This window comes from Oenanthe melanoleuca, chromosome 2, assembly GCF_029582105.1.
Source record: "Oenanthe melanoleuca isolate GR-GAL-2019-014 chromosome 2, OMel1.0, whole genome shotgun sequence".
NCBI classification, from domain to species: domain Eukaryota; kingdom Metazoa; phylum Chordata; class Aves; order Passeriformes; family Muscicapidae; genus Oenanthe; species Oenanthe melanoleuca.
Window position 1 is genome coordinate 52,028,616 of NC_079335.1, and position 16,744 is coordinate 52,045,359.

General features: G+C 38.3%; 1 protein-coding gene across 2 annotated transcripts in view; it reads right to left on the reverse strand.

Annotated features, from left to right (window-relative positions):
• Positions 1-16,744, reverse strand: part of SPIRE1 (spire type actin nucleation factor 1) — a 125,391-nt gene that overhangs the window by 19,319 nt on the left and 89,328 nt on the right. For both annotated transcript variants that reach the window (XM_056485179.1, XM_056485178.1), the window contains exons 7-8: positions 9,989-10,075; positions 9,486-9,615 (exon numbers count right to left, since the gene is read on the reverse strand). In XM_056485179.1, the coding sequence (XP_056341154.1) occupies positions 9,486-9,615; positions 9,989-10,075 (217 nt within the window). The remainder of the gene's footprint in view (positions 1-9,485; positions 9,616-9,988; positions 10,076-16,744) is intronic.

Here is a 16,744-nt window from a genome sequence, read left to right on the forward strand (position 1 = left end):
CCAATCTGAAGAAAATTATGTTGGAGGGACAAGGAAGAGAAGCTTTTAATCTCCCATTTGCATGTATGTCTAAACAGCTGGTCTTTCTACAAATGTGTTTTTCTACTAATGTAATTATAGGACTCCTTCCCCAGCCTTGTAATAACAAGGTACCTCCAGGTATTACAAGGCTAGGGTAATGATGAGCAATTATTCCCATTTTTATACATGGTGAAAAGAGGCACAGAAGGTCAAGAGACTTGTACCTTAGGTTACTGGGAGGACTATGACAGGGAAATGATATCACCCAGATATTCACAGTGCCAACAATGCAAGTACTCACACATCATTTGGAGTTACTTACACAGTTACCCTGGTATAAACAGACACAGTCACTCCTGCTACAACACCATTTGCATGGATAAAGCCATCCTTGCACCAGCTAAATCAAAGATACAGACTACACAAAGCACAGCTGCAGTAGTAGGTCTGTTTAACAACATTCTCACCACTGCACCTATAGAAATAAACTAAGAAGAGGAATAAGTTATATTATATAATATATATTATATAATAATTATATAATATATAATTTAAGGAATTATCCAGGTTATTGTTAAATGCTGGAAACTGATCTAAGAAGGATCATTATAGCTGCTCTATAAATCATATCTTCATCTGGGAGTATAAGAAAAGTCAATTGTTTGGGCTATTAAAGTAATGGTGACATTCCAGACCTATGAATCTGTGTACTACAGAGTTATTACTGCCTTCAGGTCTTTCCTACAAAGAGCTGCAATCAAAGACTTAGACTCTCTAACCCTTAGCTCCCATCTTCAAAGGCTTTGCTAATATGTGTCCTGACTACCACAATGGCTTATGGGTCATGGGTTTTTTCCTCCTAGATTTCTGTGAGTACAGCATGGGTGTCCCCCACATCAAATGCATTCCTGCTCTAACAGCAGCTAAATGCAATTTAGGAAAGGGACAGCAGGAAAACAAAACCCAAACTGCCTCCCCTCCCTGCTGCCAATGACACTTCCTGAGACCTCATAACCAGCTGGCATGTAGTTGATTGAAGAAGTTCTGGGTTTCCCAAATGAGCAAGAAAAGCCTTTGATTTATCTTTGGATGGCACAGGGCAGTTCCTGAACACTGTCCAAGGAAGACCATCCCAACAGCACCCACACAACAGCCAAGGGGATGCCCTTCTCCCCCAAACCTCCTGGGTGGGGACTCCCCAGCTGGATGGTAGGGAGGGTGAGGAATGGCCTGTTAGCACTGCTGGACTCACTGGGAGAGTAAATGATGGGAAGGCAAACAGCACTGCCCTCCTGCCAAAAAGTAACACACACAATAGGCCTGGGGAAAGGAAAAGGGGGACACCAGCAGACATCTCCTATGGCAGGCGATGGAACGTATTTTCACATAAAAAATTGTTTTCTGGTGGTTTTTGTTTGTTTGATTGCTTCCCCCCCCCCCCCCCACCTAGGAATTTAGGCCAAATTTCTTTAGGCCTCAGAAATGGAAATCTCTGGTCCATTTTGAAAGTAATTTATGTAGCCAGTCACAATCTAGGAAGCCTAAACCAGCTGTTATTTAAAGTCAGGCATATACGAGTTGTTCATACAAATTGCTGAGTTGCTCATATGTTGATTCAAGTCTTCTTGAAATACCAAAGAAATTTTAGGTGAATCAAGAAGACAATCCAACATAGTACTTGTTTTCAATGTTTCTTCAGTAGGAAATGTTATTTATCACCATTCTTTTCTCTAGGGGAAAAAAAACAGGGAGTTTTTACAACTTGCAAACACTAAAGAATAATAATAAAAAAAGAATAAAATTAGAAAACAATCTATATAAACCATCTATAAAATCAATTTGTTCAATCAAGTTTGATTTATCATTCTTGGACTTACAGTACTAGATTCATGTGAATAAATGGATTATCATAATTTAAGGAAAAGATCATGACATTTAAGTTTCAACAAACAGAGTTCAAGAAAAAAAGCCTTGTTCCAAAATTAAAACCAGAATCTGTTAGCAGACATAGACCAAAAAATGATTTGCTTGTTTAAGCTCTTTTAGTGATCTGTTCAGACAACAGAAACATTAGCAGGTTGCACATTGCCATAAACAAGATAAAATTCTTTAGGATAAACAAGTCAGAAGCAAAAAATAGACTAAATCTTATAAATATGAACATGATGGAAAAAATCAATGGCCAACTCTTTGAAACAAAACCTAGATTTATTTTTTTAGAAATGGATAGTAGTTTACAATCTCTAGTGTTCATAGAACACTTAAATGTTTTTAAGATGGTTCCAGTGATATTAAAAAAGGCTTGTGTGAGTAATAGCCTGAAGTTAAGAATTTATTAGAGAGTCAGACACACTGGGGGAGTGTCATTTCTCTGTGTTTTCAGGCAGCAAGTACAGTGAACAGTACCTGAAAATTGGAAGAATGTGTTTGGTTTCTTTTGAGGTTTTCTCTAAGCAGCCATTACTAAAGGCAAATGAAAGAAGCCAAGGTCTCGATTTGATTACTTGATCGTTGTGTTGCGCTTCCCTGACCAGCCTTAGGAAGGGGAAGACAAAAAGAAGCCCACTGTAGGATAATATTAAATGTGTCTCTATTTACATATAAGATTATGTCTCTTGTGAAACAAGGAATTAAGCAAACCACAAATTACATGCAAACCTCAGCAGTCATGTAACCAGCCATATGCTGTCTGCTTCCTAACCAGCTCTCCTCGGCCAAGAGTGACGACAGAAACCTGAATTTTCTTCTGTACAGGAAATGTACTCCTTGGGATTATCATTTTTTACACTGAATTTAAAAGAAAGCTAAAATGGATTTGCAGAATTATTATACATTTGCTTTTTGCTGGCTATTATGTCAATAATATGTTGGGAAATATTACATAATGAATAAAAGCAACAGAGATGTGCTCCTGAAATGGACTTCAGATATTGAATTCAAACCTGAGAACTAATAATTCAGCCTTTTGCTGTGTTTGCATCTCATGTATCCTGTGTTATGCAAACTAAAGAGTTTACAAAGACCTGGTGGAGTTTTTGCCTCCCATTGGTCTGAGACAGACATAATCTAAAAGTAATAATCCCCATGATCATCGGTGTTAAAAGCTTCAGTTTCCTTTTCTCTCCCAGCACACCTCCCAGTTCCCCCCCTTCCCCCAAAATGTACAAACTGTTTCTGAAACAACTTCAAAGCAGCAATGCACACAGCTTGAGGTAAGAACTGGAGTGTTAAGAGTGGGAATGACTGATCTTTTGAGCTGCATTCAGCAGCACTGCATTGAAATGAAGCTGCTTTTCAGCTAGTTTTCTATTAGAAGAAGTGGGTAATTACTGCCCTAGTCCCCAGTTGTTATCTGTGCACCTCTCAGGTAACTCACTACAGGTGGCTACCACTTGCTCCATCTATTTTACCAGAAGGAAAAAACAGTGAAAAAGGAGACCCCAGAGCCTCTCCTCTCCTCTTCAGGAGAACAGCAGGCAGATATGCGGAGCTGGGCACTGTGACACACCAACAACACTGGCTTGGTGCCAGCAAAAGTCTTCTTAGGACTCTGCATCCTCCCCATTGCAGGCAGCATGAATAATATAAACCTGCACCCATCCCTTAGCACTTAGCAGGAAACACTTCTGTTTTTCAGCTGGTTTGTGGGGTTTTTGTGACAGCAGTTCCATCAAGCAGAGCGCAATGAAAGCAGTGAAAAAGCAAGTGTGTGCAAACAGCAATGAAAGCACAGCACAGCCTCTCTGCCTCTAAAATAATGAAAAAAGTAAGAGCACGCAAAGCAACAGCATCCAAAATTACTGCTTATCTGCTTACTATCCATATCCCAACCCATCTAATTCACTTGTACAGCTCATCTGGTGTCTCACATCTACCTAACTGGAATGTTTTAATCATCCTGAATTTACTTCTAAGGACACTTTATCAGATCACTCAGTCACGCCATATGATGCTACTTGCTGAGAACCACATGACTTGAAAAAACAAAACCAATCACATTTGGGAGATGGATAAAGAAACCAGGAAGAGTTCTTCAGTGGTCAGTCATAAACAGCAAATCAAGCACAATACAGATTTTTAAAGCTACTTCTCCAAAATAAAAACATTATGATTATGAATTAATGGATTACAAAATATGATTTGGATTTAAACAAATGAAGGTGTCTCAGAATTCTTAGAAAGACAAAAGAAGAAGCAGACAGACACGTAGAAAGACAGATCTGAACATTCCCCTTTAGCTGGTCACTGGCATATTCAGTTTTGTCTTCTTAAAACTAGGACTTTTGGCACATCTGAAAGTAGCAATACTTTTTGAAAACTTAAGTTTGCCTATTTATGCTGCTATCTGAGGCTCTGGGGCCCCTGCAGCTTTCAGTGGAGTAAAATATGATGCCATTTACATATGTAATCTGAATCCCAGCAGACAGCTGCAGTAGCTGTACCATACACCATGAGTGTAAGGTTTCACAAAAAGGCTTGAGCTGCATTAACAGCTTGTCACCGCCTCTGACAGCAGAGCCTGTTCCTTCCTCCCTTCCACCCATGCTCATCAGCTGCCCTTCTCAGCCAGCTCTCTGATCATCTGATCAGATAGTAGGCAGGTTTCAATCACTGAAAGAGCAGGACAACCTGGTAAAAAGACACTAAAAGTATTTGTTGTTGGGTTACAGGAGTTTAACATGGTCCTCTTGTGAATAAAAGAGCAGGACTGACACAGAGAAGGGGGAGAACCATCTGCTTAGGAAGGGGCCTTGGGAGGAGAGGGAGCAGAGAGGGTCCCTCCTCCCCTCTCAACAGTGGCAACCTGTTTCCTTGGCTCAGTCAGAACAGGGAGCCACGTTCACAGATATGTCACTTGTAAACTGTGTTCCCATACTATATAAATGCTGCATTTTTTAGGTTATAGTAATAAAAAACTTCTATATGGTCTTTCTAGTTCACAATATGCCAGCATTTCAGTCAGATGATGCCTTTCCAAGGGGAAAATAACCAGATGAGGCTAAGGGATGCATGAATAAACTCAGGATGTGAACTCTGCTAAAGTCCTAGATGAGATGTTTCTACATGTAACTCAAAGGAAGGAGGAGAGGTGGTATAAAGAGCATGGATTATTTGGAGACTTTTTTGGGGGTCAGCCAGGGGAAATTAGGTGAGAGCTAGCTATCTCCTGAACAAACCTTTGAGGCTGTTGTTGAATACTTCCAACATAAACAATGGAAATTTTGGGCCTGATCATCCTGGAAAGTTAGTGTATAATGAGGAAGGAATGAATTATTTTCTGGCTACTAGGCTATCTGACATTGCTGTATCCAAAGGGCAACAGGTTCATACAGCAGCTTCATGTCCTATGAGCATGGCTCACCAGAGGGAGCCTGAAAATTTATACTAGATAGTTGAGGAAGGGTCACCTTTTGGATCCTCTGTACCAGCTATTTTGCTAACAAGTGAAGAAGGAAGGCTTAGTCTTTTTGTTAGTGAATGTCTTTGATTTCATAGCTCACAAAGCTCTCACCTTAAAGACACTGTAGAACTGACAGTTTCTTTCTAGATCAATATATAAAATCAAGGTATATTTCATCTCATCTAGAAAGGTAGATGAGTTCAAAGCTAGTTTTAGGATCCTGGTGAGAAATGCGAAAGACGGTCTAGTCAAAAAGTGAGTGCAAAGACACAGAAGTCAGATTTATAAATACATAAATCAGACTTGAAGGTGATGCTGTATTCTGCAATCCTTTTAAGAGTTTGGAATAGCTCTGGACCACCTTATTTTGTTTATTTATTTAAGCAGAATTGCAGCACTCTGGTGAATACACTCTGTATTTCAGGTGAAATGTAGATGTTTCCAGTACCTAGGTATCCTTTCGTGGCAAGGGAAATGTAAGTATTCATAACCAATTTATCTAAATTTTTTATTTTCACTGACCATATATTGGAAGAATCCCTTCAAGTTTCTTTCTTAGATGGGAATTCAACATACAGATGGAACAAATTTCACAATAAGCACAACAACCACGTCAGGTGGTGCAGCACATTTTACCTGACAAGTCAAAACTGTAAGACATGCTAAGTGGCCGCATTGCTGTAAAAAAAGAAACAAACACAACAAAAAAAGAAAATGATTCAGCTCTTAGAAAAGCAGAGGGATAATGAAAACAAAAGACTAACTCCACTTGAGACATTTTGGAATCTCTTGCTTAAATCCAAAATGTGTCAGACATACTACTGCTTTACTGTAGTAAAGCTCAAAGTCTGAAAACTACAGTGGCATAAACGGGATTTGCAAACAGAGCAATTATATTACTAATAAATTAAGATTTTTGGAATTCAATAAATCAAATATCAAAACAAGAGACAAATATCTAAAAAAATTAATATTTTAAAATAAAATCACCATGAAAGAGAAACAGGTAAAAGGGAAAGAGAGAAAGAGAGAGAAAAAGAGAGAGGAAAGAAAGAGCTGGGAAAAAAATTGAAAGCACAAAGCCACATTTCACACAAGCTTCAGTGACCTGAAATAAAGATATTTCTAATTTTTTAAGCATAATCTCCAATGATTATAATTAAACTAATAAAGAGAGACACCCAAGCTAAGCTTGAGAAGCGGTTTCCTTGAAGAGGATGGAAAAAAAGGCCAAACAAAATCTGATTTGTACTGATTCTTGGTCTTTTTAAAAACCTTAGGTGCACTTAGCCTTTAAAATATATTATTCTCTTCTTCCTGGGCCACTGATGATTTTATTGTTAGATAAGAAAGTGGCCAGAAGTTCTTAATTTCTGGAAAGACCTATCTACATTTCCAATTAAACAGTGTATTCAGGGAGCAGACCCTCAAAATATTCTTCAACTGAAAAGAAAATTTCAGTGCACTAATCCAGATAGGCAGGCCAAACCCAATGACAAGAATGTGCAAAAATGCATCAAAATGTAAATCAGCTTATGTGTCTTACTTGACAGGTGATCAACCTACAAGCTGGTAGAAAGGGTTGTCAGACACACTTACCACTGCCCCAGAAGATGTTTATAAAAAGGTTGTGCTGGGACAAGTTTTGCTCATGAGAATAATTTAAAGTGGTGCATGCAGTAGGTGGCTGACTCATAGCTAAATTTGGGAGTCAGGGAATTTTTTCTGTATTCATTAACTAGAAATTATCCATAGATAATAGCTACAGAAACAGTATTAAAATTTCTGTCCAAATTTAGTACAAAGGCACATAATTCTTAAAGCAGAAGGTGTTAAAGGGTGTTTATCACCTGATGCTGAGACATTGATAAAACCTGCACATGAAACAAGGTTTTCTCAAAGTCCCATTAGCTCCACTTGCTTGAGTCACAAATCCAGGCTTTTAATTAAAAGGACATGTGCCTCAAGGCTGCATTTGTCTCGATGGCTTACACTGAGGATTTTGTTGTGTTGTGTAGAGAGAGGGACAAAGCCTGTGGCTGCTGGAACACATGCCATAGGTACAGCCTTATCACAGAGAAGGAGTTGCAAAGTACAGCCCCCACTCACCCCAACAGCCAGGTGTACTTATGCTCTTGACAGCAAAAACTGAGCAAAAAGGAGTAGCTCTGGGACATGTGAAACACACATTATGCTCCTGAATACTGTAATGTGCTATTTTTTTTCTCCTTTTTAATAGCAACAAATAGTTCTGTCCAGATGGTGCAAGTGTCCCACATGATTTCTACTTAAGAGTTATAATCCTTAACCCTCATTACCTTACATGTAACACTAAATTACATTCAGTTGTCATTTAAACTGTATGGCTGATCTATCTGTGCCATACTGAATGCCACTAACATTACTCTGTTCCCAAACTGAACAAGCACATTTGTTTTTAAAAGGAACTTAAGGTGCATCATTCCAATTGTGAGAAAGAATGAAACCTTGCACGTCAACATAAGGAAAATGATCTTAAAGGCCTTTGGTCTTTTTAGTTCTTCATGTCAGCAGCTAATATATATTTGGAAAAAAGCTTGCATGTAACCACTTTTACACTTCCATTAAAGTGGCACTTAATCCATCCAATCAATTCACTGGACTTAGAAAAAATTGCCCCAGTTCTAAAACACAAAAAATTAATGCTTTGACAAAAAGGGAAGAATTAGCAAAAGGCAGGTATCCCTCATTGGAGGCAATACCTTGAAATCAGTCCAGAAGTCCTAAGCAAAAAATTTAAGATCAGTTTTAGAAATTGTTTACTAACTGGGTTTGGTGCCATCTATATCAGTTGCAAACTGTAAAGATTTATTAGATCAGGTTTGCTGCCCCTGAGATATCATGGTAGTTCCCAGATAGGGAACATTTAAAACACTGAAAATGCATGTTTGAAAGAGAAGTAAGGAGTGGTTCCACATTTCTACAAGCTTCCTACATTTGGAAAAAAGTCTAGGCCTGTGAGAAATGTTAATTGATACAGCAAACACAAACTGAAGCCAAACCAGAAACTGGAAGGCCCAAAAACAATGTTAGAAGTGTCGTTCTTTTACAAATGCACCCAAGCATTCCCCAAACTCCATCAAGCACTTCAAAACAATGCAACAAAGCAAGACTGATGAAATTGTTTTTCTCCAGAGACAATGGGTTGTCACAATCCACTTGAATCTGGACCAATGCCCTTGGGCACGTGTGCAAGTATAAATATCTTTCAAAAAGCAGTGACAGAGAGCACATACGTGGATTTGACAGTTTTCAGCCACAAGATTCGACATTTGCTCTTTAAAAATTCAGCTACTTCAGTTTTTCTGATACAGATAAATACAGTACTCTTAAAGCAATCTAAGTCATTATGTAGGACTGTATTTGTCATGCTTTTTCCATCAGAACCACTGAACTAATGTAAACTGGTGACTGCTGCACTGCATAGTATTTGCATAATTTCATAGTGGTTTGCTGAAAATACACTGCAGAAATGAAATGTTTTGCAGTGCAAGCCTCGATTATTTTCCCATAGAAAGACCTACAAACACATTTCCCATAACTTGGAAAAGGAAGCAAAGATTTAGATTCAAAATAAATGCAGAAGATTCAGTAAACAAAATAAAAGTTAATTTTCAATTAAAATAAAGAACTTGATGATGCTAACAACAGGAAACAAAGAAAATAAATTAATTAAAAATCAATGTAAAGAATACTTGAAGATAGTCAAGGTATACTGCACTAGAGACAAGCAATACCTGTTCCATTCTCAGCAAACCTAACATAAACTGTCATGTGCAATAAGCAATACAATACCATTTCGTTTATCTAACACACTAAAAACTTGCATGGAATCAAGCTGAACCATTCCGTTTCATATTTTAAAATATAAATAAGCACAAAGTTTGCACAACCCTAAAAAAGCCTGGAGGTTATTCGGTGATTTTATCTTCGGTGACATCTGCACAGATGTGGCTAAAATTGCTGTTTCTCATGTGGGAAGTTTTCTGTGGGTGCTGCAGGTAAAAACTGGCCATGTGCTTACCCAGCCTGCTGCGCCTTATCTCATCAGGGGAGACTGGACGTAACTTCCTCTCTGCCCTGATCTCCTCCAGGATCCTCTCATGGAGGCTGCGGGGCCGCGGCGGGGTTGGTTTCAGTTTCCTTGCAGAGGCCTTGGGATACAGAGACAATCATATCTACATTAAAAAAGGAGTCCTTGAAAGTAGATTTCACACTTTCTTTGAGAAAAATGTGGAATGCTGTGATATGATTTTACATACACTCAATTTCAAATCTCAACATAAATCGAAAGAGGGTTTTATGCAGCGTGGTTTCCTAGAGATAAAGGGCTGCTGGCAATAACAGCTGTTAATTGGTATGTGCATCATATTACACACTGTTCTTTTAAGGGCTCCTGTTCTATGTACAGAAGACAATATTTTTGAAAGCCCTGGCAGAAAATATTATGTCCACATATTTGCTGGAACCAAACATGCTTTAAAAAGCCACGATTTTGTTAGGAATGAAGCCCACTGGATTACATACAGGATTTAACGGAGGTCGTGATCGGATGAAATCCAGGATTATTTCATGGGCACTCTTTTTTAATCGAGGAGGGATGTCACCGTTGACCTGGAAAGGAGAAAGTGAAAAATATATATATATTGCTGTGTTTCACATTTGTGTTCATGCAGATGAGATCAACTGAAAACTCACAACAACCCTGACAGAGCTGCACTGTTCTGACACCTGCACCAGACATTAAACCCCACCAGTCCTGAGCAGAGTAACAATCCATATGCAGAGCACAGGCAAGCAAAAAAGGTACTTAGCAGCTTTTCAGCTTTGCTGATGGCTGCAAAATCATTCCAACTGCAGCAGCTCTAAGCAGCAATATTTAGGATTTTGAAGTAATGAAATCAAACATCAAGACTGCAATTGTGTCTATGGGAGAAGTACGTCTCCTCGCTGTAAATCACATATTTCTGTAGAAGAGGGGCTGGGTAAGGGTTGTTTGCTTTTTTTGTTTGGTTTTCTCCTAAGACACAGACATTTAGATGCAAGACCATATACAAGACATCACAGGGAAGAGTCATCAATTCTGTGTGTACAGGATTTAAAGAAGGCAATGGAGGTTTTCATATCATAAGATGAATTTATATATTGTAAGCTGTGAATAAATGTACGGATTTGCTTAAAAAGCCCCAAACCTGTCAGGTTCAGTCTTCACAGAGCACAGTGCCCAGGTATGCTGTCAGGGATAAGAGATCATCCTATGTCATATATATCCTTCTGCTACCTCCTCTTACTACACAGTAGCTGTCTATCAGCCCTGTCCTCCAATTTGACAGAAATTTCCATGACACTGTATTGCTTAGACCAAGGATTCCATATTTCAGACTTATTTTTTCTTTTTTAAGAGGCAGTTGCCTCATTTCTTTTTTGTGGGACTCCATTCATACAAATTCTGTAGCCAGAAAACCAATGTAAAGACATGTATGGTTTGCCAAATAACATGCACTTTTGCTAACCAGAAGGACTGCTGCCTTCACAAAAAGAGGTTTAAATGTCCATAAGGCCACCTGAATATGATCCTTAATTGAACTTCACCAATGCCATACAGCTTCCATACAAGCTCTGCTCACCTCAGGCATACCCTGTGCCCAGGCTGAGGCTCCATGCAGCCTCCTGGAGAAGATTCATCCCTTTCCCTCTAAGAAATTAGATGCAGAGTCCCTCCTGGGGAGCATTTAGTTGCTTTCCTGAAGACTCCTTCTGGACATATCCTACTCCAGACATGGTCCAAACTCTATTTTTTCCACCCTCCTTAGTTTCCTAAGAGTGAATTTCATGTTGCTTGGCAAAGAATACCAAGCTGCTAAACTCTGCAACATGCATCATCTTCTTAAAAATAGTGCAGAAAAATTAAAATGGAAAAGGTTTATACTAAAGCATGATTTGACATTTCCTGATGAGGAGAATACTATTTTAAGGGGTGTGATTGATTTCTTCTGTTCAAAGACTGAGCAGTTTTTTGAGGCCAGCACACTTTGGAAGATTTTTAATGAAATGAGAAGAATCTCTTCCCTGAGGTACTGTTCATCAGATGTCAGAGTTGATAGCTGAAGCTGAGAATTATTACCATCAGAACTGCCGTTTTGTAAACTGATAATCTCTGTTTGAGCCTTGGGGAACAACCCTCTGCATGACAATAGCCAATAAATAATACATGGCTCTGAGCCTTTCACCTCAGGGCACTCTAGGCCCTGACTTGATGCCACCAGAGTATAATTAGTATCAGTATTACCATCTGATTGGAAAAAGAGAAATGTAGGATTTGCTTAAGTGATTTTCCACAGGACACATGGGGAGCTGGTGGCCAAGCAAGGGGATGTTTTGCAGCCAACAAGACAAGAGCAGGAGCATCAGGGGCAGAACCCACCTTCTCACACTTGGCACCCAAACAAGATACTGACATGAAAGATACTGAAGGGAAATTTTATCTTTTCTCTCTGTTCAGACTAGGTTTATTTATTTACTCAAACTAACTCTCTCTGTAGTGAGCAACTTCAAATGCATCCTTTACTTCTACTTAATTAAAATTCATGGCTCCTGATTAAAGTCTCAATCAGAGGCATTGCACAGATGCAGCCATGATACACAGGCTGCAGGGGAAAAAAACACCAAGGAAGAAATTTATTTATTTTTTTTCTCTCCACATACCAGGCTGGCCCCAACCACAAACCAGTATTTGAATGAATACCTCAAAACACTGCAAAACTACCCTAAGTCTTCATGTGTGTAAAACAGCTTTTGTACAGCAGTATGCATGAAAACTGGCAGTGTGAAGATACCTTAACCAATAACTATAGAAATCAAACATAAATGTAGAGATCTAAACAGCTAATGCACAGAAAAAATAACATGTCATCATCTACCAACAACCTGCTACCATCACATTTAAATATATAAATATGGACTTTTAATTTAAAAAATAATGACAAATAGTACTTAGTTACCTTTGGCTGAAGCCCAAAGCTTTAAAAATGGTGATCCCAAACAAGAAGTACATTGCTGATAACTTTCACAAAAAATAACATAATCTATCATTGACACTCAATTATCTTAGCCATTTATTTGTCCCACTATAAAAGGTGTCAGTAGTAAGTAGAAGAGTGCTATCTTTAAATAGTAGTCAACAGGAAAACATTGTTTTGTACTATCTAGAAATCTTCATTCAAAAGACACTGGGCATTGACACTGAAACAGACAGAGCAGGGGACACTCTACATCATTTCCAGAACAGCTCACAAAGTTCAGTGGTGAATTAAATTATTATAAGCAGATATCTATCTACCATCTTGCATTATGCAGACAGTAAAGTGTTTTATTTAATATAGTTGTTACTCAGTATTTTGACACCCCACAGCAAGCTCAAGCAGCAATGTCCTAGAATGAAGTGCTCTGGTATTCCCCATCATGGGGCACTGTACTCACACTGCTATTCCTGCACACCTATTGCAGAAACAAGTTTGTGATAGCACATGGTAACCACAGTACTCACACACAGTCCCCCCTCTGAATACCCCTAAAGCACAATTAGGAACTGGAAAGCTCCCTGCTCTACCTAGAATGACTCCTACACTTCTGTAGAAACATGATGAAGGTAAAATGAAAAGCACAGTTCCCCTGCTGAAAGCAACTCACCACAACCAAGTCAGACTTGTGTGTAAGGGAACAGCAGACTCTACAAAGTCCAGCTGTGATCAAAGTCCTTTGCAAAGCAAAGCTCACATTCTCTATGTCCTGCTTGAAGCATATGAAATCATGCTTATGAAAATGTCTGTGCACAGCTATTATTGCAATTAATAAGATGCTAAATACTGCAAAGAAGTAAATTTAAAAAAACAGTCCCAAAACAAAAAAACCCCAGGCCACAGGACTCTCAGCTTAGACATTGAAATGACTGGATATTTTCGATAATAAATTGATTTTACCTGTATGCTTAAATTCCCCTTCTGCAACTCGGCCAAGCCAATACCACTGCATGACAGGTACTTGTGAAGAGCTCAAATATGATGACAAGAGTGCTTTTACCAACAAAGAGTGCAACTGTTATGTAATAATGTTGAATTTGGGTAGGGCACAAAAGTATGTGACAGGCAGGTATTGAGTAGGTAACACAAGAGATTTCAGTTACTGTTCAATAACCACTGCTCAAGAAATACAGTGAATGGTGCATATCTTGGAGGGGGTGGAGATGGGCAGAAAGCAGAGCTAATTGTGAAGCACTCTGAAATTAAAAGCTGCAGATCAACACATACAAATAATAAAGAAAATTAAGCTTGCAAGAGTAATTTAATTCTTAAATTTCTCCATTTCCATGTGTGGACTCTACCAATGACCACAGCTTTTAGCTTTTGTAGGGGTGGGTGCTTCATAGGTGAGGAAGGCTATTAAATCTCTTTAAGGTAGATAATTAAAGTTTATAAAATTCCAGAATGAAAGCTATCTTGCTCCCACAGCAATTGCAGCAATGAGGATTCTTGCCTCAGGATAGAAAGATGACAAATCGGAAATTATTTTCAGATGTACTGAAATAGAAATGCCAACGTCACTGAAACGAATGAAACCACTTATTTACCAAAAGCCCAGAATTTGACATTTCACATATTCAAAACATTTTGAATATTTGCACTATAACAATGGGTGAGAACAGGAAGCTCCAATTTCTGCTGTCTGTTAATACAACAGTCTGAAACACTAAAACATGGCCTAACAGGAACATCTGTTCCTTCCTTAATTTCTACTCAGAACATTGAGTAGTCAGTGACAGATCAAGCTACTCTTTTAAAAACAGCATCACATTAATAAAAAGAACAGTAAAGATTTCATGATGCATTTCATTTACTTAAAAAAATTATTTATTACTTTGAAAATTTACTTAACCTCTTGGTATCATTAGTAGGATATGTGTCCTCACAAGCTACCTAGTCTAAAACTACTATTCATAAATTTAAAGAAAAAAATACTTTTAATGCAAACATTGCTGAATATACATTTTGAATGATAGAAAAACATAATCCATCTTTCCTAGACTGCCTTAAAATTCAGATTTGGGATCCTCATCCTTTTTTCCTCTTCTCAAGAACCACAAGGTTTTCCATTGATGGAAATCCATACAATCAGCTGCAACCTGTGATAGCCAGTTAGAACTAAACTTGTAATTCTGTGTAAATCCTTCAGGTTCCACACATTCCATATCAAGCTGCACTCTTATTATTGAACATGCTTTGCACAATCTCCAAGCAGACCCTGCAGCAGAATCCAAGTGACTGAGTTTAAGGTTTCCAGTAAGAAGTAATTTTTCTAGCACAGTGTCATTAGCAGTTGTCAGACTAAGCCAGCAATTGCATCACAGACAGCCCTACAGGTACTGTACCTGCAGCTGATTGCAATCATATTTGCTCCCAGAGTTCACTTTGGACAATCTAACTAGAAGACAAGATAGCAGGCCAAAAATAGATGCTTCCAGGGATTTTGTACAGAGCCAGAGTCTGGATAATCAGAGCAGCAGCTGTGCCCCCAAGATGTACCACATAATGAAGGAAATCTCTTCTGAAGAGGCAGGAGCTTGCTTAGCAGCAGATGAATTAAAAGCTAGTCTGACAAAAGCAACATTGGATGACCCAGGGGTTCCCATTCAAACAAAACTGCTATTCTGATTGCCTGCAGTAATTGAGGTCCTGAGGAGACTGGTCCTCTTTCACAGAGGGTAGAAGGAACATTTAGCACAGTTCTCTGAATTGTTAGGGGAAAGACACATAACATCATTACCTGAGTATTTTACATTATTGATTTAATATTTAAGCAACATCTGCAGCAGAAAATAAATGCAATCAGATAGTCTAAATCCAGATCTCGATTAGGAAAGTATTTTCATTTCAAACATAAAAAACATTGATACTACACATTTTCTGCCTCTCTCATCTGTCTCCCTCACCCCACACCCTCTCCTCTGAATTTTTTTTGATGGAATCACAGCTCTCTCACTGTATGAAAATTTGTCAGGAAAGTAAATTCATCTGAATACTGAATATTCTAAGACAATGTTTCCATTGTAGCTAATGACCAAGGTGAAGATAAGTAAGTTAAGGTATAAATATTGATATTGATCAAACATGTGCCTTTGACAAAGGGATTTACAATGTCCCTCTAGGGATAAGACACCCTTTAGATCAGTTGCTAGATGATCAGGAAGAACATCTTACTGTTGAAAAAAATATAACCCAAAAGGATAGAAAGAACAGGGATGTTGCTGTGAAAAGGATTACAGAGCAGCGAAAAAACAGCAACAAGACACTCTCTTGCTTGGTGCAGGAAAGAGCAAGAAAGAGCAATTTATTAAAAGAAGCTATTGCCTTAAATAAGGCAGTTTGTGCAAAACAAAATACAAACAGATCATTGGTCAGAGAAAGAGACATCTCTTCTCCCTGGCTTTCTCAGGGACCTTGCAGGTGTTTATCTCTGTTATGATTCTTTCTCTTGTGTTTACAATAAAGAAGGAACCTCTAGCTTGGGAAAAATCCTAGCTGAGACTGAGAAAGTTTCATGGCCTGAGAAAAATACTTAGAATTTGAGAAAAAGGCCTGACAGATTTTGCCCAGGCCTTCAGCATTGTCCACACAGGGAGACACCAGTAAATATCAAATGGGTAGTGATAAAAAGAGTGCTTCAAGTCAATTTTTCAAGAACCTTTATGAGGATCTAGGGGGAGGAGACCCATGAACATTCTCCAGCTTGCTGTGGCATATTGTCTTGACTTGAAAACAACAAAAGAATATGCTGAAAATAGCTGAGCTCAGCTTCTACAAATGGAATATTTAATATTTTTTTTTACATAGACTATTCCTTAAAAATTCATAACAGATCATGGTAACATAAGTATTCAAAGACTATGATACAGGCAGTTTTCAACCACTGTAGGTTTTCCTTTTCTATCACAGTATCATTCATGGAAGCACTTTACATTTTGGAACTCCAAAAACCATGTTGTAGCTCAAGAAAAATGTGGTCTCCAATAAGAAAATCTAAAACAATCTCTCAGTGGAAAGCATGACAAGACTTTTGAGATGACTCTTAAAGTTATCACAAACCAAACATAAGTGATTTGTTCAAGCTTATGATAGGTAGGCTTGTCTTTTAGAATTTTAAATGCCTGCCACATGGAAAAAAAAGTAAACTACATGTGTTGGTTTCATGTTCTCTCCCTCAATGCACTGCATAAATTTATGATGCCAT